Here is a 23,755-nt window from a genome sequence, read left to right as displayed (position 1 = left end):
AGTGGTTTAACAGTCGTATTAAAAACTGCTCCGTAAACAAAGAGAAATTCATCACACATTTAAAAGAAGTCAAAACGTTGGTGACAAGTAAAAGCTGAACGAAGAGAAAATGAGCGTAAGGAGATTCAATGTGAGACGCGTTCAGTGACTTTGAAAGTAAAATTGTGACAACCGATCTGACTAAAGATCCTGAGAGGTTTTGATCTTACGTAAAATTAGTAAGCGGTTCGAAATTATTTACTCACATAGTGATCATACTTACGCTGAAACAGAAAGCGACAGAGGGAAAGCCGAAATACTGGATTCGGGCTTCCGAAATTGTTTCAGCGCTGAACATCGTGGTACTGTCACTCTTTTCAATCATCGTACGAATGCGGAAATGGCAGATTTGGTCCCGGAATAGAAAAGCAAGTACAGTAGCTTAATAGTGGAGAGGCGTATGTACCAGATTATGTGAAAGAAATTGCTGCCCTTCTAGAAGTAGTCTCTACTACGCCTCTGGAGCAGAGAGGGGAGCTAAGCGACTTGATGTGGAATGACCACATGAAACATATGGTGAGAAAAGTAGATGCCAAACTGAGACTCATAGAAAAATCTTAAGGAAATGTAACTTATCTATGAAAGAAGTAACTTGCAATTGCTCAACCGATTCTTGTATATTGCCTTTTAGTCGGGGACCGTTATCAGGTGGAATTTATAGAAGAGACACAGAGAAGATCCAACTAAGACCTGCGTGTTTAGTCACGGGATCGGTTAGTCAGCACGAGAGTGTTACGGCAATGGTCAACAATTTCCAAAGGCAGACACCACAAGAGAGGTATATTGTATTTGAATGTTTCATGGAAATCGTCTTACGTGGTTAATTATATCATTTCATGCTCATAACATTCTTTTTTCCCTCTTGAATTCCATTATTCCTTTATAAAAACGAAAATGAAATTGACATAATTTGAAAGCCCACTAAAACGCTCCATTCGAGCCATGTGATGCCTGTAACGTCACTGGCTAGCTTGCTGCTCCTGCTGTTATAAAGCTAATTAACAGTGAGGATGTCAAATTAAACACCTTCCATCCGTCAAACTTCCAACCTTATTTTCTTTGGCAACCAGTTTCAGCGTTTTACTACGCCATATTCAGGCCCCTGACCGACGTGTAAGAAGAATCTACCTCGGTTGTGATCAGAACCGGGGCCAGCAATACTGGTATTAGTAGTATTTGGTACAGTGATCACTTCAATCATCACCGGCCGACTGATCACACACGTCGGTCAGGGCCCTGAAGATGCCATAGTAAAATGCTGAAACTGGTTGCCAAATAAAATAAGACTGGAAATTTGATGGTTGAAAGGTGTGACATCCTCTTTGAAAGGTGTGTCATCCTGTATAGAGCAGCCGAGTCCCGCAACCATCACTAGAAAGATGGACTAAAGATATAATTAACAGTGATGTCTTGTTTTGGAGTTAACATTTCGGAAAATGGATTACAAATTTTGTGTAGTACTACATTGTACAATATATATCCACAAAAACTCTTGACAAATTGTTTTTGAATGTTCCAAAGAACGAGAAGGTGCGCTAAAAGAGGTTGACTGTACCGACAAAATACCACCACGTCGATGCCCAAGTTTCCTTACTTGACTAAAAATGTCTTGCACGCTGAAGCTGACATTAATTTACCTCCGAGATACGCCTTCCCACCATTATAAAGAAGGACAGTGTCAATCAACGAACTTAAACTCTTAGTAAAAATTATCGTTGCAGGCGCATCGTTGCGAATCTCCGTTGCTAGAGTGCTGGACAATCGAATATTTTAATATGCTATCCATAGATCGCTGGTTCTAATCCAGTTTGCAACAATATTTTAACTTATTTGTTATACAAATCAACAGTTCTTTCGTATGGAAACCAAATTACAATTACAAAACTTCACTACATTGATTAGAAACAGAGTATTATTGTGTTTTCCTTGGCATTTACATGCGCCTACATTTGCAGTAACTGTACACACACGTCATGTTCAGAAAGATATTTTCTAGTTTTTACGGCCACACACGTTTTACTTTATGAGAAACAATTTTATCTTCGTACTATCCAGTTAGAATCCTTATTGTTGAAGCTTTTGATATTTCATCGTCTTACATAAGATGATGTTAAGTCTGCTTCAGACCCTGACTTTAGTCTACACGCACAAACAGCGGAGGCCTTACGTTTGTGTTACCTGCATGTCGTACATGCCCTGTATCTCTCCGTATACAAACGCTCATCGTTCTACACCTCGTTGTACTGTGGGTGTATGATATCTTCACTACTAGCAATACTTTCCAAGCAAGTAAGCAAAGTAAATGCACTTAAACCCAGGTGTCCATTTCTCAGAGTAAGATAATTTTGAAGCTATGTATAATACATTCCACCACTGAAACTACAGCTAAATGAGTTCTTGCTAACGCTATTTTCGTATTTCGTGTAAAATTTTTACAATATATATATCCCTTCCACGATTGGAACCTGTTTCCTGTTCATCCGAAGTTACATTTCTGTCCGTTGCGCCACGGAGTCCGTGGTACAGGCGGTACATCGGCTAAATACCTTTTATAGCGGACATCAGTTCTAAGATTTGACAAGAATAATTTAATTGCGCTTTCGGCCGTAGTTCATGGCTGATAGTCGACAATCTAGATATAAGATACGATTCTATTTGCAAAAGTTCTACAATTCCTTAGTTTTGAATGAGTTTAATAATGCTGCAGGGAGTAAGGAAAAGAATGTCTGTCCTTGCACATATCGCCGCTCGAAATGAGTGGAGCATAAACGCATGCTTTCGTAAGGTTTCTACTATCAGCGCTCACAAAATTCCTTTCTATTGTTACTTAAAAGTTGTAAATGCGTTTTCCATCACCAAATAGGTAAACTATTTGCAGAAAAAGTACTTAAAAACCTAGTAACTTCGGCTAACATTCCTATAACATACGTATAGCTTCGTCTTACTTCTAGTCTGCGACGTCATGAGAGCTTCAGCCAATAATAGAACGTTTTCTATCACGTGACCAAGTCTTGATATTTAATGATTTTTAAGCTTTAATTATATAAAGTAACATACATTTAGTGAGAATATTGCTCGTAAATGCGATCTGAATGTTATAATCACTCAGGAGACCAACAATCCGAATCCCATTTTTAACACAGGAAAATAGACTATTGTACATCACACCGAGGTTTAGTACTGAAATTTAGAGGGAATACTTTCCGGGAAGAGTCAGACAAGGTATTAATTCTTCCAACATACGTCTCACGAAATGATCGTAACGAGGGAAATGGAGGAACTTGAGCTAATACGTAAGTTTACCAACAATCAGTCTTCCCAGACGCCATGCGCGAATGGAACAGGGAAGGGGGATCAGTTAGTGATACTAAAAGTTACGCTTCGTCACACATCGTCAGGCATCTTGCGGAGCTCTGATGTATATGTATCTTTAAATCTAGCGATTGTTCAAAATTAGCGTACAGAACCTACGAGACAGGAAACATACCGTTTGATTTCGAGAGAAATGTTTCCGTAGCAGCCGACGCGCCTAGTGTTTATGTAACTAAAACGCGCTTGCAGCTGTGCAAGTAGCAGAGAGTGTAGGCGAAGCAAGAAACGCTCATTGTGTCAAGATTTCCTGTACGACTAAATTGAAGCGTAGATGCTTTAATTTTACTTACTACAGACGGCGGTGGCAAAAGAATGTTTTTCAATCAATTTCACTTATCTTTTGTGTTATTAAATCTCTACCTGTACTTTTTAGTTTAGTGACTAACTAAGTCCTTTTCACCAATCTACAGCAGAATTCCGATTGCATACTCAGACAATCTGATGTATGGGTTTCATTCGAGTGGGCCATTATGATAAATTTTATTTTATAGGGACGGATCCAATATTCCGCACAAGTGCATTTTCGTAAACGCATCGTACTTAAACTGACGGCACAGTTCTACCAGAGACAGTTTCTACCATCTGCATCTACATCTACAAGGCTACTCTGCAGATCACACTTGAGTGCCTGGCAGAGGGTTCATCGAACCACCTTCGCAGTAATTCTGTATTATTTCACTCTCGAACAGGGCACAGAGAAAATGAAGACGTATATCTTTCCGTGCGAGCTCTGATTTTCCATATTTTATTATGATGATCGTTTCTTCCTAAGCATGTCGCCGCATCGAGAAACGTCTGTTTTAAGGATGTTTACCCCAAATCCTGTATCATGTCCATGACACTCTCCCCCCTATCTTTCAATAAAGAAAACGTGGTGCCCTTCTTAGAACTTTCTCGAGGTACTCCGTTAATCCTATGTGGTAAGGATTCCATACCGCGCAGCAGTACTCCAAAAGAGAACGGATAAGTGTATTGTAGGCAGTCTAGTAGATCTCTTGCATCTTCTAAGTGTTCTGCCAATAAATTACAGTATTTGGTTCGCCTTTCCCACATCAATTTCTATGTGTTCTTTTCAATTTAAGTTATTCGTAATTGTAATTTCCAGGTATTTAGTTGAATTTACGGCCTTTACATTTGATTTATTTATATTGTAATCGTAGTTTAATAGTTTCCTTTTGGTACTCATGTACATGAATCCACACTTTTCATTATCTGGGGTGAACTGCCAATTTTAGAACCTTGTGGATATCTTTTCTAAATAGTTTTGCTATTTATTTTAATCTTCTGATGACTTTCCTAGTCGATAAACGACAGCATCATAAGCAAACATTCTAAGACGGCGGCTCGGGTTGCTTCCTGAATCGTTTTTATAGTTAAGGAACAGCAGAGGGGAGCGCCAGAAATCACTTCTATTTTGTTTGATGACTTCCCGTCAGCTACTAAGTACTGTGAGCTCTTTTTCAGGAAATCACAAAGCCAGCCGCATAACTGGGACAATATTCCATAAGAACGCAATTTGGTTACAAGCCGCTTGTGAGGTACGGTCTAAAAAGCTTTCTGGAAATCTGTTGCAACTAAATGTAAATTAACAGTCGCCTGTTTTTTAGAAAATTATTCAGCTTGCTCTTTGAGGTCATTATTACTCCTTTTTACTGAGTTTACAGTTGTTAGCTACGGAAGTCAAAGATTATAAGGTAGATACTTAAGAGACGTAACTCTGACTAAATTATATGTTCCTTATGTGAAAATTGCACGTAAAAAAGCGACACGTCAACGCTAATCTCTAAATTACAGCTGCGTTATACCGTCATGCTAACATAGTATGCAGTCTGCGTGCTGTTTTTAGTTAAGACGAGAATGTTAACTCTTGTGCTAGATTTGTGCCGTGATTCCATCACATTCGAGTTGGTCCTAATTCCAGGTACGGTGAATAAATAGATTTCCATTCGTACTTAAATATGTAATGTTTTTAAAAAAGCAACTAGAAAACCAGTTTTATTTTACAGACCATTTGACTTTTGCCTCTAAGAACAATAACTTATCTTTACCAGTCTTTCGTTACTTGAAATTATACTAGTTGGTTTGCATCATGTTATTTCATTTCATACTAGAAACCAGTTGCGAAAATTTCACCAAGATGTGATTGAGATAGTTAGTCACTCTAGAGTTGTCTTTCTTTCACTTTTATTTTTTAAAAACCTATTCATTATTCCTACTTCATGTAAAACATGAAACAAAAACAATGAAGTTTTTGAGATAAAGGGTGTGTAGTTTGGCCATCGACCAGAGTGACGTATAGGATATAGCGATATAATTTGGGCACTACTCACGAATTTTCTGAATTATTCTGATCGGGAAGATAATTTGGTTCTGCATGTGCTTTCCACTAGAGCTACACGTCCACCAAGCGGGGATGTATAAAGGAGTAGCGGAATTCAAATGCATGTCCAACCATTGGTGTTTAGTTTGTCCGCCTTTTGCTCCAATCACTTCAGCTGAATATAGGGATCCGCTGCAGCACCAGGTGTACCTCTCTCCTGTGCCTTTGTGACAGTATAATTTTTGATTGTGACATCTGATGTCCATTTATATTTGTTTTATATTTATTTATCGTTAGTGATGATGTAACACTGATGTACTTCGATTACTGTTTAAAATTATCTGTCTAAGAGTAAATTTGACAGTTTATTTACGGAATGGAATTTATATCTGTTCATATGATGTAATCTGACTGAAATGAAATGTTATTTAATTTTGATGTATGAATATCATAGTTTTCATCTAGAAAGTGTGCTGCGATGCATCTTTTACGTTTAAAGAAGTAGTAAACTTGGTATTAGTATAAAACTCTTTACCAACAAGCCAGTGGTGAGCTCAGGTTGAGTTCGTCGATCTTTCTGGGTACTGAATCGTAGGAAAATAATTTAATCAACGAAGACACCTATTATCTTTTAATTTACAACTTATTTCTTGACCAAATGTAAAAATACATGGTTATCAGCGATTGCACCACATTTTTTGACGGTGTTCAACACTTTGTCACATAAAACTTTTCCGTCGTTATTTCACTTGCTACAGTCACCCTTATCTTGTGCTACCGACGGTCACTTGCGGCGGCTAGCTCTCCCTCCGTTGAACTGAGGCACTGTCCTCGCCTCTCTCACGCAGGTTAACGTCCCTGCCTTAGACTCTATAATTAAGCAAACCTTCCAAAGGGGATGACTCGAAAGAACACACATCCGCGCATGCAGTGTTTTTATGAACAATCTTTTTTTTTTTTACTGGAGCCCGCTGTAAACACTGTAGGTTGTTGTTGGGCATCCCTTTGTGCTTAAGTTCAGTTTACTTATTGAGATCACTGTGTGAATGCAACTTGCATTGCATGCTTTCCAACTCTTCCAGAAAGTTGCCGCCGGCCGGTCTGGCCGAGCGGTTCTAGGCGTTTCAGTCTGGAACCGCGCGACCTCTACGGTGGCAGGTTCGAATCCTGCCTCGGGCATGGATGTGTGTGATGTCCTTAGGTTGGTTAGGTTTAAGTAGTTCTAAGTTCTAGGGGACTGATGACCTCAGCTGTTAAGTCCCATAGTGCTCAGAGCCATTTGAACCAGAAAGTTGCATGAAAAATTTCTACATCTTCTTTAATGTTACACAGGCTGAGTTTGTTGCGTACCAAATATACCGCTAACACTGACTGAGGATTGCGCGTGGCACCATGTTGTCTGAATCTAGGTGGGGAACTTCTCCCTGTCTGCTCAGTATATCTACACTCTCACTCTGAGACTTTAATTGCATAAATACCAGTAACACCTTAAGGACAAAACATACATTCCTCGTGATGAAGCCGTCGTTGCCCTTTATTTTTAGGTATGGAAAGAGCGGGATAATACAAACAGCTCTCCGCCATCTACCTAATTAATTGGATATAGGATCTAAATAAAGGATTCTCAATAATTCTTATTGACTCGCACTTCATAGCCTAGCCTATTGAGGGTACTATATTTTCCCTTAATCCTCCTTTTTTTGGATAATTTTATAAGCAACTACATTAACTGAAGACATTCTGCTTAATGGACTCTAATTCTTTTGAGGAGCACTAGGACTCAACGGGATTTGAAACATCTTCTGCAGCAATGACGTGAAAGCTGCTAATTTATATGACTTCGCGTGAGTAAAACGACCGCTGGGTGCGTGATGCATTACTACGATGCAGCTGCCTCTCTGACCTCCATTAATTAAAACTCACATGTTCCAGTGAATATAAGGAAGCGGATAATGAAGAAACCAGTTAAGAACAGTTATCATTAGCAGATCTCGAACTTTACGGTTTATTACTGAAAACACTAGTCACACCAAACACTTTTAAATATGCAGAGTTTAACAACATTCTGCATGCCACCATTCGACACTGATCCTTCCACACTGAAACCCTAAAGCGGACAAACACGGCGCGGATATCATATTACAAACGAATTATCGATTCCATCCGAAAAGTGCCTGTCTCCGTATCGTCTCAAACCAACCGCTAAACTCGTACTTTATTCTGTGACGCCAACTGCTCGTGCCCAGCAACAACAATGAGACATTACTCAAAAACTGACAGCAGGCAGCGACTACTTTGGAACTGTGCTTCGGCTAACACAGAGCTAGCTGCAACATGGACACTTCGATTAAGCAGATAGATAAATTTACTCAAGAATGTTGCACATAATGACAAATATCTTGACACGTCATGACATAGGATCTTCGATGAATTATGAATTACTGTATCAGCTGGCTCTAGTAAAGTAGGCTTTTAAATACGCGTGTTTGCGGGTAAGCATTATGTGTTGTATCGCTTTTTTCCCTAACGATACTTCGTCATCAAACTCCTACATGAAAGTGGGTCTGCATTCGTAGCAAATTTAAATACTAATTAACATATACAATTTTCAATTAGTTACCGGTTAATAAAAATGCAGGCGGAGAGTAGAAATTTCCAACGATATGGTCACCTTACACTGGTAAGTCAATGAACCGTTTCCTAAATTACATCAGGAAATAAATTTCACAAAACATACTCATTTTACTGTTATTCACTATATTATTCTGTTGGTGCACAAGTCCGTAGCGTTTTTCCATAAGTTTAATTAACACAACAGATACACATAACTGAGAGTTTAGTTATCAATAATGTATTGTCAACGCTGGGGTAATCACATGGTTTTAAGATGAGGACCTCGTTGTCCGAAGCGCATTATCATCTGGAACGGAAGTTACTTGCAGATCGCTCGATAGAGAGCGGAAAAGGTGAAATATCTTAGAACACAAAATCAGGCGAATAAGCTGGATGCGGATTGAGTTCCCTACCCAAATTCTCTTTGATGTTTTTTGTCACTCTAGCAGAATGCCAGTGGTCATTATCGTGGAGTAGCATCATTTCACGCAGTTTTCTTGGACGTTGTTCTTGGATTGCGTCAGCAAGACGTCGCAGTTGTTGACAATAAATGTCAGCAGTGGGGGTTACACCTCGGAGAAGGAATTCGTGGTACACCACATCGTCGCTGTTCCATCAGATGCACATTATTCTTTGTGGATGCGCTCAGATGTTTGTGCGGGGAGTTGCTGCTTTATTTGAGCTCAACAACTCCTCCTTTGCCCTATGTTAGCTTAATAATACCATTTTGCGTCACTTGTATTGATACAGGATGGGAATGGTTGGTGTTGTTCACGATCCAATTGATAATGAGCAAGCAGAGATGGACATACGGCCACCCAGTGATTTTTGTGATTTTGGCTTAGATGGATGGATGGGTGGAAAGGGTAGTGTGGGCGCACGACGGCAAGGTCTTCAGCGCCCGCTCAGATTGAGACGGGTGTCAAGGAAAGACTCAGAACAGTAAGATTAAACAGAAAGTAAAACAACAGGTAACAAGCTTGGAAAATATGGGCCTACCCACACCGAAGCGTGGGACGAAGCAGCATGTCGCCAGCAGTAAAACATGGACAACACAGGAAGAAAGTGGTAGAGGGAGCTAAAACAATATAGCAGATGGAAGTGGCTGGCTGACTGCAAGGAAAAAGGGAGGAGCCAGCCACTGTGCAATACACTAAAACCTCCAGCCTAGAAGTTTAGGCCAGAGTCCAGACACATCACAAAACTTTAAAACCCTAGACACACACGTCTCATCATTAGCTAAAACACAGGGCAGATCCCCATCAACTTGTGGTTCTGCCCTTGCATCACGGTATAAAATGCAGTCTGTTAAAATGTGGCAGACAGAGATGTGCACGCCACAAGCATCACAAAACGGGGGATCCTCCCACCGTAATAGAAAGCTAAGTGTGAGAGGACAGTGCCCAAGCCGAAGACGCGTGAAGGTCACTTCTTCCCGCCTGAGCAACCGGCAGGAGGAACGCCACGGCCGAGTTGTTGACTTCACCAACCGCAGTGTATTGGCCGTCACCGCCAGCCATTCTTCCTCCCACAACTCCATGCACTTCTTGTGGAGTGCAGAAATGACAGATTGCAAGAGAATAGGACCCTGGACCACATCCTGCTCTCTGCAGGCTTCCTTGGCAGCCCGATCGGCCTGTTCATTGCCCCATTCCTACATGACCAGGCACCCAGCAAGAGGACACCTCCTTACCCCGCCGTTTGACTTAGAGCATGCGGCACCCGTAAGCCTGATTTTTTAACCTTTCCCATTGCGTGCAAATGTTGGACGATGCTGGAACGATCAAAGCCCATCACATTTGCCAGTTCTCGAGTACACAGACATGGATCATTGTGGATTAATGTACTTAAACGATCCTCATCAAACTCGGAAGGTGAAGAGACACTAATGTCAAAACAATTCTTCTTAAAAAAAATGACAACCATTTTCTTTCTGTGCTTTGTCCAGTGGCGTTAGCCTCATACACGGCGCAAATATTTATGGTTGCCTCCGCTCCTGTCACCCCTCTATTGAACTCCAAGACAAGAATATGTCACAAATGTTCTGACTTCTCCACTCTGTACTCCATATTCTAGCGTCCAATCAATACACACTCTCTCCAAATGACGAAATGACAATATGTAAACTCAAATAGTAACAGTGAACTAAAAAAAATCGATAAATAAACCCCTAACAACCATAATACCAACATGTGAAACCAAAATGCTACCAACGTATGCACCAACCTATTATCTAGTAGTGAACGTGTTCCCTGACGACTAAGAATCGTTTCGGCAGTGTGCATTACTGTACACTTGTTTATTTCAAGAATTAACCACTACGAGTTACCTACCACTAATTTATAAACATATAAACCTCCACATATCGTGTATTGTTTCATTTCATTGACTAATTTTGATCTTCAGGTATTCATTGTTTAGGTGGCAACACGTCTGATTTTTAAAACACAACTCTGTACCGTCATCTGATGAATGAAATCCGCAAAAAAGTAAAGAAACCAATACGTGACCTATTGGCAGTTTGTCTATACATTAATTTAACGACAGCGGTGATGCCTGGGATCATCCATTAAAACTAACGTCCACCTAAAGTAAAAAAAAATCTAATAACAATGATAAATGGGTATTAATAACAGAAAAAAATGAGGAAGAGGAAAGAATAGAAAAAATAGTGAGAAAAATCATCTTCTTTTGCATCAAGGGGGGACATTCAGGTATTATGGAATAGCCGGGTAATAAGGGCTAACGACGTTTCTTCTCTGTTAGGCACTACAGACTTGTGGTAATATCGTAGACTACTTCTGTGGTCACATACGATGCTCTGTAGTGAATATCGGCCGGTTGTCAGCAGTATTTTCTTCGCTATTCAAGAATTTGTTTCAGTTTTGTGAAGTTTCTAAGGACATGGACAAAACAAATTGCATCAATTATTAGATGTGTACCTTTGACACTGAGATTAAGTGTAATATACATTCAAACATTATTAGTTTATTATACACCGACTGGTTGGCGACTTTTTCTTCAATGAGCAATTGGATACTTTTCCTGCATGACCTGTCGGGTTGTATGGGGTATCTAAGAGTTCTAACGTTATTGCTCTTTGTTGTTCTGAATGTTGTTATGCACCATCTCATTGTTCACCAAAAACTGTGGTTCTTCTCTTGAAGATGTCACCACACCAGAAAGGAAGACGTCCAATATGGACAAAAGCTGAGACATCACCTGTACTGAACTATACACCACACAAACATCTATTAGACATCTAACCAAGAGCTAGGCAACGGCCCAAAGGCAACAAAGTTTCTAAGGGCGAAAACTTGCGTACCGAGAACGAGAACAAGAAACCGACCAACAAAAGCAACAAACTCTTGAATGAAATACAATTTACTTGATTGTTAATCTTTCCACTGAACCGGAAGACAGCTACGCTGAAAGTCTCTTCAGCGACACAAGACTTCGCGACCATGCACCGTTCGCCTCGCTCTGTGTGGGTCCAACTCAGCTGTGCTGGCGCAGAAAAGGAAGATGACGTTTGTAATTTTCCCAAATAAATAAGCTAAGCTGCCTTACTAAACTTCAAAACAGTCCAGTGAGTTGTATTACGTAAGTTAATTACATATTGTTTTTTGCCAAATGCAGTTTGTTGCCTATATTTTCAACCCTCTATTCGGTATTGTCCGAACATTTCATGTGATCATCCATCTGGCACACTTTTTATTTTAGTTCTCTTTAATAATAAGACTGTGTGTAAATTATTTTTTCACATGCCGTAACTTACCAAAATAAGTTCCACTCTATTCGTCTTGATTTTGGGCATCATTCCGGTAGTAAACTACGCTTATAAATGTAAATGGTATTCCATAATACATGAATCTGCTCCATTAGGTTTTGCCCTTCGCATCTAATAACACAAACTATGCCAAGTTCTTCCATCTGCTTTGGGTCTCCCTGTGGTTCTCCGTCCTCAAAATTCGCATTTTTTTAAAGTTTGTGGTAGTTTGTCGTCATCTGTCCTAATGATGATGCAATGTTTCCGTTTTCTTCTATATCCCATTTTTAATTTAGCGACGTTATTTCTCTTTCTATCCTGTGTACTCTGATACAGGCCTGAGATATTTCAGTTTCGCTGTCTAGGTTCTCTGTGTTAACAACGTTTCCGTTCTATACGTTACAGCTGGGAATGACAGGTTTCATTGGTGTTACTTTCCTTACTTTACAAAGTTAGTCTAATGGTACCATTCGCTATGCTAAATTTACGTTGAAAATCAGTTTCGTATGATACATTGCATCCTAAATATTTGAAATTTACATTGAGCCAATTTAATAACACTTGATACAATTCATGTGTTTCAAGAGACAATGTTCTCATCATCAGGATGTTGATACTCAGTTTGTGGAGTTCATCAAATAAAATAACAAAAAAGCGCATTGGAATATGGATCCCCGTCTTAGATAAAATCTTCCACTTCGCACAGCGTCAATGCACAGCACGCAGTGTCCTGTTCTTCAGCTACCCTTTTTAGAGTCCTTTTGTTTTGTTTTATATTCCATTATTTTCTTTCGTTAGATGAACGCCATAAAGGGAGTATCAACAACTTGATGGAGCCATGTCTCTTGAAAGGAGTAGTTGATTTGTACCAAGTGCTACTGAAGTGGTTGAATGTTAATAATTATTTGCGATAAAGTATAACAACGCTACCTCGTATCTAAAAAGTGTCCGCTCCCTTAGCTGAGTGATCAGTGCGTCTAACTACCTTGCAGCGGACTCGGGTTCGGTTCCCAGCCGGATCGTAAATTTCGACACGCAAGTTGCTCATTGTGGCGTCGACTGAAAATATTTGCAACCGGGCGGCCGAATTTCCTCATGTGTGGCCTCTCGGCCATCAATGCCACACGATCATTTAATTTCATCCGAGAAGTGGATAGTATTACATTTACGACTTATTACTACAGAAACCTGGAAATAAGAAAGATATTTGTCGTAATTACAAACATAAGTGAGTGAGACAAGTGCCATATCAGTTTTCGAATGAAGTTATGTTATGCCAGCGCCTGTGGTACTCCGTGTCGGGCTACTACTTCGCAGCAGATTTAAGTGTCTCGTGGACTGTGTACTTGTCTTAGCAATATCTACACTCGAAACTGCTTTGACGACGTGGCTATGTGGACTGGTTGTTACGGCCTAACGGTTCACGTGGGAGTTGAATGTAGATGTACACTTCAGACACAGATCGCAAAAGTTTTGTTAACCCATAATGCGTATTGTAACAGCTGAGTGCCTCTCGCAGAATATTTCGCATTGTCATAGGTCCGTTGGTTACACCAGTAGTGACTGTAATGAGGCTCGAGGATTCTCTACGTCTGCTGAATGTTTTTACGGGAGGACACAATAATTTGATACCCTGGAGAAATGTAGACCACATGATTTCGTCACAGTCGTAATGAAAAGATTAAATATGAATTGAAAGTCCGCTGTTGCACTAGATACTTGTCGCAGCGACAAACTGCCAGGAATCAAGAGACAAACTCAGCTCTAAAGTAACGCCACGAATCTGATGTCCAACTGTCATGGGTATCTTTTCTCCATTCAGCAAACAGAGCCCAGAGAAAGTAACGCTTCTTTTGGAGAAATACCCAATATGTTTTTCCCTTTTTCTAATAATTTCCGGGTATGCAGACGGATCCCGTCGACACTCTGTCACGATATTTCGGCCGGTGCTTGTGTTGACATGCGACTCATTGCTCTACAGTACTAGCATCAAGTACATCAGTACGTAGCATCAACAGGCTAGTGTTCATCACGAACGTGGTTTTGCAGTAAGTGCAATGTTTTCAAATGCTTAGTTGGCAGATGCCCATTTGATGTATGTATTAGCACGGGGAAATAGCCGTGGCGCGGTACGTTTGTATCGAGACAGATTTCCAGAACGAAGGTGTCCCAACAGGACGACGTTCGAAGCAATTGATCGGCGTCTTAGGGAGCACGGAACATTCCAGCCTATGACTCGCGACTGGGGAAGACCTAGAACGACGAGGAGACCTGCAATGGGCGAGGCAATTCTTCGTGCAGTTGACGATAACCCTAACGTCAGCGTCAGAGAAGTTGCTGCTGTACAAGGTAACGTTGACCACGTCACTGTATGGAGAGTGCTACGGGAGAACCAGTAGTTTCCGTACCATGTACAGCATGTGCAGGCACTATCAGCAGCTGATTGGCCTCCACAGGTACACTTCTGCGAATGGTTCATCCAACAACATGTCAATCCTCACGTTCTGTTGCTGTGTGTTTCCATTCTGTGATTAATGTCATTTGAAGAGAAGTAATAAAATGAGCTCTAACATGGAAAGTAAGCGTTTCCGGCCACATGTCCACATAACATATTTTCTTTCGTTGTGTGTGAGGAATGTTTCCTGAAAGTTTGGCCGTACCTTTTTGTAACACCCTGTATAAATGTCGTTTCTGCTGGGTCTTGAAGACCTGTAAGCGACTGCCACATGACAGTATGGTGCTGAATGCGCAGGGGCTGCAGCCGGAGGTGCCCTCGGACCGGCCCTTCCCGTGCGACACCCGCCTCGGCCGCTCGCCCTCCCCACCGGACTCTGTCCACCGCCTGCGGCCCGGAGACATCGACGTCGTCGCCGCACTGGGCGACAGCCTCACCGCTGGCAACGGCAACGCGGCCTCCAACCTGCTGCACGTAGCTGTGGAAAACAAAGGACTCTCCTGGACCATAGGTAACGGACCAGTTCTTGCAAAAAAGAAAAAAAAAAGGTTCAATTGGCTCTGAGCACTATGGGACTCAACATCTGAGGTCATCATTCCCCTAGAATTTAGAACTACCTAAACTTAACTAACCTAAGGACATCACACACATCCACGCCCGAGGCAGGATTCGAAACTGTGACCGTAGCGGTCGCGCGGTTCCAAACTGAAGCGCCTAGAACCACTCGGTCACACCGGCCGGCCCAGTTCTTGCAGTAGAGAGCTGGGTTCACAACTTCGTTGGGTGTGAAAATTGCAAGACCAAGAACGGTAAATGAGAATGCAGTTAGGTGCATGAAAATACACAAGTGGATAGTGTTACACAACTACCGGGCAGGGTAGCCGAGCGGGCGCTAGAGTCTGGAACCGCGCGACCGCTACGGTCGCAGGTTCGAATCTTGCCTCGGGCATGGATGTGTGTGATGTCCTTAGGTTAGTTAGGTTTAGGTAGTTCTAAGTTCTAGGGGACTGATGATCTCAGATGTTAAGTCCCATAGTGCTCAGAGCCATTTGAACCATTTGTTACACAACTATGCATGATATCTGACTTCGAGAATTCAATATGGGCTGAAGCTTCCACGTGCTGCAAGCATCGCAACTGAATTAGGGCTGTTGACAAAATATCCATTTGTCGATGTATCGGTATTTCTTCCAAAATGTATCCATGCATATAGCCGAAAGATTTCTCCACCTACACATCATATATTGGTATCAAAAGGGCAATATCGAGTGCCGATATTTTTATTTCGTATTACATTTTTCACAATATTCAGTAAATATTTGAAGTTTTACTTTTGAAATTCTAGATGAACATAATGCTACTTTCACCGTGTGAAGGAGTCTTACTAAAGTATATGTGCCACAAAAGCAGTCCGTTTGCACTTTTTTTTTTGGGGGGGGGGTTCAACATGGTTCAAATGGCTCTAAGCACTATGCGATTTAACATCTGAGGTCATCAGTCCCCTAGACTTAGAACTACTTAAACCTAACTGATCACACACACCCATGTCCGAGGCAGGATTCGAACCTGCGACCGTAACAGTAGCACGGTTCCGGACTGAAGCGCCTAGAACCGCTCTGCCACAGCGGCCGGCGGAGGGAGGGTGTGAATGGAATAACAAGATTGCCAAAGTGAAGAAATAGGACAGCAGCTGCGTTAAAAACCGACCTTAACGCTACTAGTAAGCTATTTCTTCACATCGGCCGTCTTCAAAAACAGACGATGGAAATGAGGAACAAAAATCTAAATGACTTGCTTGGTCTTTACTGTGGACGGAGACGTGTAGGGGAAATGCTGACGAAATCGGCGTTTCCAATAGAAACGGCAGTTTTTAGTGTCACCTAGCAGTCTCCTAGTTCACTGGCGTTGGCAGAAATGGAATAACAGGGAAGCCGACGCGAAGTGTTCCGAACAAATCCGATCTGTGACGAAACCGAACGACGGACCTATCAGACACCTTTTATTGAGCCACTTACAGGTCTATTACAAATGATTGAAGCGATTTCATAAATTCACTGTAGCTCCATTCATTGACATATGGTCACGACACACTACAGATACGTAGAAAAACTCATAAAGTTTTGTTCGGCTGAAGCCGCACTTCAGGTTTCTGCCGTCAGAGCGCTCGAGAGCGCAGTGAGACAAAATGGTGACAGGAGCCGACAAAGCGTATGTCGTGCTTGAAATGCACTCACATCAGTCAGTCATAACAGTGCACTTCATAACAGTGAACTTCAGGACGAAGTTCAACAAAGATCCACCAACTGCTAACTCCATTCGGCGATGGTATGCGCAGTTTAAAGCTTCTGGATGCCTCCGTAAGGGGAAATCAACGGGTCGGCCTGCAGTGAGCGAAGAAACGGTTGAACGCGTGCTGGCAAGTTTCACGCGTAGCCCGCGGAAAATTGGCTCATGCCACAACTAGAGACCGACAGCGCCGACTTCATCTTTCAACAGGATGGTGCTCCACCGCACTTCCATCATGATGTTCGGCATTTCTTAAACAGGAGATTGGAAAAGCGATGGATCGGTCGTGGTGGCGATCATGATCAGCAATTCATGTCATGGCCTCCACGCTCTCCCGACTTAACCGCATGCGATTTCTTTCTGTGGGATTATGTGAAAGATTCAGTGTTTAAACCTCCTCTACCAAGAAACGTGCCAGAACTGCGAGCTCGCATCAACGATGCTTTCGAACTCATTGATGGGGACATGCTGCGCCGGGTGTGGGAGGAACTTGATTATCGGCTTGATGTCTGCCGAATCACCAAAGGGGCACATATCGAACATTTGTGAATGCCTAAAAAAACGTTTTGAGTTTTTGTATGTGTGTGCAAAGCATTTTGAAAATATCTCAAATAATAAAGTTATTGTAGAGCTGTGAAATCGCTTCAATCATTTGTAATAACCCTGTACATGCAGATCCGTTGTTCGCAAAGTGGTTATCGCCAAGCGTGAACGTACATCGTTTTCCTTTCAGTTCTTGCTCTAAGAGTGGTAGGCAGGCTGCTAGCTTGCTAATGTACGGAATATTTAATAATAAATCAATACTTAAACATGTAACTGTAAAACCTACAGGATGTTTACAATGTGTAGCCGAAATTTATATAGAGAGGTAAACCTACGATTTTTCCGTCGATACATCGACACCTTCTCCTCGCTATATCGTAGCCGACAACGATATTTTTAAAATATCGATATATGAGATTTCGATATTTTTAAAAATTTCAGCAGTCTTAATCTAAACGTTGTGGTATGGATTCAAGGTGTTCTTTGGTAACTGCCCGCACAGCTGTTTGTATGCGAGTCTGCCACGCGTAATAGTGCCTGACAGACTCGTTGCGGACTTGTCCGGTTCGTGACATGTCAGATGAGAAGGCAAGCTTGAGAAGTCGTACTACCGGTCCTCATTAAATAGAGCTTGCAAAATTAGCTACTCGTCAAATACGTTCAGGCATTGCTGCTATAGAAATATGGGAAGTTGATATGACTGAAGCAGAGGCTCTTCTAGGTCAAAAGCATTTCTGAGGAGCACTTGCAGTTCACATTTCTCTTAGCACGACGGAATAGAGTCCCCCTGTTGCATTCAGTGACGTTCAAGTCAGCGCTGACAGAAAGTACTTTCAGAAAATTCCTAGTACTTAACATTTATGTTAGATGTTAACATCACAGACCACTAGACAAAAAATTATTTTTCTAAAATACAAAGCGACCAAATAAGGAGAAGACATGATAGCAGGGCTTACAAGGTTCCTCGACCATATTCAAATAATTAAAATTTACATTAACAAATAAAGACCGTTGACATCTGAAACGCTAGTATAAAGTTTATAGAACTTAAAAGAGCAATAAGGTTGTAGAAAGAGAGCTTCTTTTAATTAACAAACGGAATGACTCAGGGTTGTTTTAAAATTTCAGCTTAACTTTAAATAGAAGCATTATACGCCACGGCTGCGCTTCTAAGAAATAGCACTGCAGAAGACGGACAGCGCAAGCTTTCGCTGCCCAAGATTTGTGCACAAAAAATGGTTCAAATGGCTCTGAGAACTATGGGACTCAACTGCTGTGGTCATAAGTCCCCTAGAACTTAGAACTACTTAAACCTAACTAACCTAAAGACATCACACACATCCATGCCCGAGGCAGGATTCGAACCTGCGACCGTAGCGGTCGCGCGGTTCCAGACTGTTTCGCCCAGAACCGCTCGGCCACTCCGGCCGGCATTTGTGCACAGAATCGCATAAATAGGCGTCTGTGTAAGCCGACTGGACCCAGAATGAGTGAGTCTGGCGAGGATCGGTAAACAGCTACGATGCCAGAGCACATGCCATTTTAAACAAATTCCCTGCAGCACAAATAAATTTCAGTATGTGCAAGGTCAAGTCACAGCCAAGCTTATAATAAATAATGATTACGCTCTCAGTTGTTAATCCAATTTCTTACTCAGCGATACTCGAAATTTAACGGTCTTCTAAGAAGTCAGCGGAAAACTGAAGACACCACTTGCATTTCGCTTAAGGAAATTTCGGAATTCAGTAGTTATACCAAACCCTGCTGGAGAAAAACTGCGAGCCAATTGCCTCAGATTCTATGCCTCCTCTGGATGAACACAGTCCAGACAAGCACATAACGTACAATGTGTCCTAAAACAAACTAAAATTTCCATATAACCCACTTAAATAAAACCAACACTCGATATACACGACCTGAAACAAAATAAATAGTACATTAGATTCAATGAATAAGACACAGTGAAGTCGCCGGCCGAAGTGGCCGTGCGGTTCTAGGCGCTGCAGTCTGGAACCGCGAGACCGCTACGGTCGCAGGTTCGAATCCTGCCTCGGGCATGGATGTGTGTGATGTCCTTAGGTTAGTTAGGTTTAACTAGTTCTAAGTTCTAGGGGACTAATCACCTCAGAAGTTGAGTCCCATAGTGCTCGGAGCCATTTTGTCCAGAAATATGATTAATGTTCCGCCAAACGGCAACTACAAATTGATCACAGCATTTATTCCCAATGTTCAAATTAAACATAAGTCACACTGTTTTTACCACTGTTAACATTCGCGCAGCACGGAAGTCCACTTTCACACCAGGAATACACAACCTGAAGATAGCCAGAAGACACTGCTCCGAAATATCGTGACTGCAAGTTGTAGACATCCGGAAGTTCACCCAAAATTTTGTGAAACAATCTGTGATAATGTTAAGCATCGACATATACCGTACGCCGGTACTAATATGAGCGGATAGATGTTTGTCTCAAGGAAGGCGAGAATTAAAAAGAGGCAGGTAAAAGCACTTACACATAAATGCTACTGCCAACGAATTTCACAAGCTTCCTTGTAGGGTGGGGCATTAATCGAAATTAAAGGCTCCACAGACACTTAAAATTCACAGATCAAATTTCCAATAAGTTGCAATGTACAAAGATCTAATTAAAATATTTAAAAGACCCTTTTAACACACAAATTTTTACTCATACAATTCAGCCTGCAAATTCCGTGGAGATACTGGCTACAGTACCAATAAAGAGAACCGGAGCAGTTCGGCGGGTTTTTAGTAATCAACTCCTGAGGTACCTCGGCACTGCAAGCCAGACACAGCTGAACAGCACCCCCGCATATCCCTCCCAGTAAACCTCAACACAGAGATAGGTGAGTGGCGACAAAAAGGCCTCCTTTCCCCTTTTTTGCTCCTCTGATACTCCCCGCATCATGCTAACTGTCAGACTGCTCTTGCGGGCTCAGCAAGCCGGCACTACAGGCTACGCCAGAGGGAGCTGCTCTCACTGTGAGACATCTTAGACCCAGAGATAAGAGCATATCGATCGATATCGATACGATACGACAAGCCGTCACGGCTCAGCTGCCTCCCTCAGGACACTCGGCGCTTCAGTTTATCGCCTGGGGAATAGTTGCTTCGGTGTACTCCTTGTCTAATTGGATGGGCTAGTGACGCTGGTAGAAAAGTGATATAATGAAGCAACCATTTCTCAGTTAACTGGTGTTTGCCCTGAGGAAGGTGGTTGCAACAAGGGTGAAACGTCGGTTATTTTAGCATTTTATAAAATAACATAGCCGTACACCAAGGAAGAATTCAATGAGACTGACTCCGACCACGTAAGCCTGCGTATTTACTTCATACTTCTGTTTTTTTCGGAAATGATTTTCTTTCTACTGTCAACTTGCATTTTATCCTCTTTATTTCGGTTATTGTATTTAGTTCTGTCGCCGCCCAAACAGAAAAACTCATCTACTGCTCATTTCTAATATACACTCCTGGAAATGGAAAAAAGAACACATTGACACCGGTGTGTCAGACCCACCATACTTGCTCCGGACACTGCGAGAGGGCTGTACAAGCAATGATCACACGCACGGCACAGCGGACACACCAGGAACCGCGGTGTTGGCCGTCGAATGGCGCTAGCTGCGCAGCATTTGTGCACCGCCGCCGTCAGTGTCAGCCAGTTTGCCGTGGCATACGGAGCTCCATCGCAGTCTTTAACACTGGTAGCATGCCGCGACAGCGTGGACGTGAACCGTATGTGCAGTTGACGGACTTTGAGCGAGGGCGTATAGTGGGCATGCGGGAGGCCGGGTGGACGTACCGCCGAATTGCTCAACACGTGGGGCGTGAGGTCTCCACAGTACATCGATGTTGTCGCCAGTGGTCGGCGGAAGGTGCACGTGCCCGTCGACCTGGGACCGGACCGCAGCGACGCACGGATGCACGCCAAGACCGTAGGATCCTACGCAGTGCCGTAGGGGACCGCACCGCCACTTCCCAGCAAATTAGGGACACTGTTGCTCCTGGGGTATCGGCGAGGACCATTCGCAACCGTCTCCATGAAGCTGGGCTACGGTCCCGCACACCGTTAGGCCGTCTTCCGCTCACGCCCCAACATCGTGCAGCCCGCCTCCAGTGGTGTCGCGACAGGCGTGAATGGAGCGACGAATGGAGACGTGTCGTCTTCAGCGATGAGAGTCGCTTCTGCCTTGGTGCCAATGATGGTCGTATGCGTGTTTGGCGCCGTGCAGGTGAGCGCCACAATCAGGACTGCATACGACCGAGGCACACAGGGCCAACACCCGGCATCATGGTGTGGGGAGCGATCTCCTACACTGACCGTACACCACTGGTGATCGTCGAGGGGACACTGAATAGTGCACGGTACATCCAAACCGTCATCGAACCCATCGTTCTACCATTCCTAGACCGGCCAGGGAACTTGCTGTTCCAACAGGACAATGCACGTCCGCATGTATCCCGTGCCACCCAACGTGCTCTAGAAGGTGTAAGTCAACTACCCTGGCCAGCAAGATCTCCGGATCTGTCCCCCATTGAGCATGTTTGGGACTGGATGAAGCGTCGTCTCACGCGGTCTGCACGTCCAGCACGAGCGCTGGTCCAACTGAGGCGCCAGGTGGAAATGGCATGGCAAGCCATTCCACAGGACTACATCCAGCGTCTCTACGATCGTCTCCATGGGAGAATAGCAGCCTGCATTGCTGCGAAAGGTGGATATACACTGTACTAGTGCCGACATTGTGCATGCTCTGTTGCCTGTGTCTATGTGCCTGTGGTTCTGTCAGTGTGATCATGTGATGTATCTGACACCAGGAATGTGTCAATAAAGTTTCCCCTTCCTGGGACAATGAATTCACGGTGTTCTTATTTCAGTTTCCAGGAGTGTAGTTGCCTCAGCACCCCCTGATATGATATGAATAGACTACCGTATCTTAATTATACTTTTGTTGCTGTTCATCATATAATATTTGTTCTAAGGCCTATCGAATCAGTTCAGCTGATCTTCGAAGTAACGAAGTTACAGTGTCATCGCTAAACCTCGTACTTTGTCTTCCTTATCTTAGAATTTTAATTTCTAATCAAATTTTGCCGCAATCTTCCTTACTGATATGTACAGATTGAACAAGAAACCTCAAAGCTGACCATTCATCTCCTCTTGGAATTCTTTCATCTGTTTCCGTCATTACCTAATGTTCCTTTCGAAACACAGAGCCGCGCGGGATTAGCCGAGCGGTCTTAAGCACTGCAGTCATGGACTGTTCGGCTGATCCCGGCGGACGTTAGAGTCCTCCCTCGGGCATCGGTGTGTGTGTTTGTCCTTAGGATAATTTAGGTTAAGTAGTATGTAAGCTTAGGGACTGATGACCTTAGCAGTTAAGTAGTCCCATAAGATTTAACACACATTTGAACATTTCTGAAACTCAGACAGGTCTGCTTCACTTCCAGTCTGTCTGCCATTGCTTCCAGTCTATCTGCCACTGGTGAATGTCATGACTAACAAATTATGATCCAAGTCCTCATCTGCTTCCGGAAGTGGTTTGAAACTTAAATTATGTTTCTGTATCTTTTTCTTACCTTTATAAAACCTATGTGAAGCCTTCTAATTGCTCAGGTCCCTTCCTGGTACACAGCTTTCTTTCACGTTTCTTAAACAAAGTGTGAAAGTGATTATACTGTACTCTGTGCGTAATTCTACCAAGCGATTCTCCCTAACATTTCTTTCTCTCAGTGCTCCCAATATCTTTCCTTCTCCTTATTTTCCTACTATTGAATTCCAGTCCCACACAAGAATTAAATTCTCTTTTCCTTTTAACAGCTTAGTAATTTATTTCGTCTTCTCATATTTTTTCAGTCTGTTCGTCATCTGCAGGGACAGTGGACATACAGCACGTAACTAAATTCCCTTTACAGACTTTCAGGAGTTGTGGTGGGGACCAAGATGGTTATGTACCGGAAATGTACCGGTTTCCCCCTTCACGTAAAATACCACAACACACATTTCTCTCTGTCTCCTGCTACTTCTCGTCTTGGTCCACTTAGAAGCAGGGATCGATGTGACGATCACTGACGTCAGCGCAGCTAAAGTGCCTTCGTACCACGTTCCGGTACTCACCATCACCAATCTCTGGTCCTCCAGCATCCTCCACAGCCATAACTCGTGGCAGTAGGTCTTCCTCGGATGCCACAGGGGTCTCGTAAATCAAGGATTCCGTGTGACCCGTCGGGAGAATGTGGAGGCGAAGCAACCGGACCACCACGACCTACCGACCATTGTCCAATCATTGGTCCAGACGGTCTCGGACCGCACATGAAAAATGAGTTGGTGTGCCATCGTCC

At 42.8% G+C, this 23,755-nt stretch overlaps 1 protein-coding gene across 1 annotated transcript in view; it reads left to right on the top strand.

Annotated features, from left to right (window-relative positions):
• Window positions 1-23,755, top strand: part of LOC126091124 (phospholipase B1, membrane-associated-like) — a 140,079-nt gene that overhangs the window by 57,366 nt on the left and 58,958 nt on the right. Inside the window, exon 3 of the mRNA XM_049907037.1 lies at window positions 14,866-15,079. Within this exon, the coding sequence (XP_049762994.1) occupies window positions 14,866-15,079 (214 nt within the window). The remainder of the gene's footprint in view (window positions 1-14,865; window positions 15,080-23,755) is intronic.

This window comes from Schistocerca cancellata, chromosome 1 (assembly GCF_023864275.1).
Source record: "Schistocerca cancellata isolate TAMUIC-IGC-003103 chromosome 1, iqSchCanc2.1, whole genome shotgun sequence".
Classification (NCBI taxonomy): domain Eukaryota; kingdom Metazoa; phylum Arthropoda; class Insecta; order Orthoptera; family Acrididae; genus Schistocerca; species Schistocerca cancellata.
Note: the sequence above shows the minus strand (reverse complement) of the source record. Positions and strands in the feature narration are given on the sequence as shown.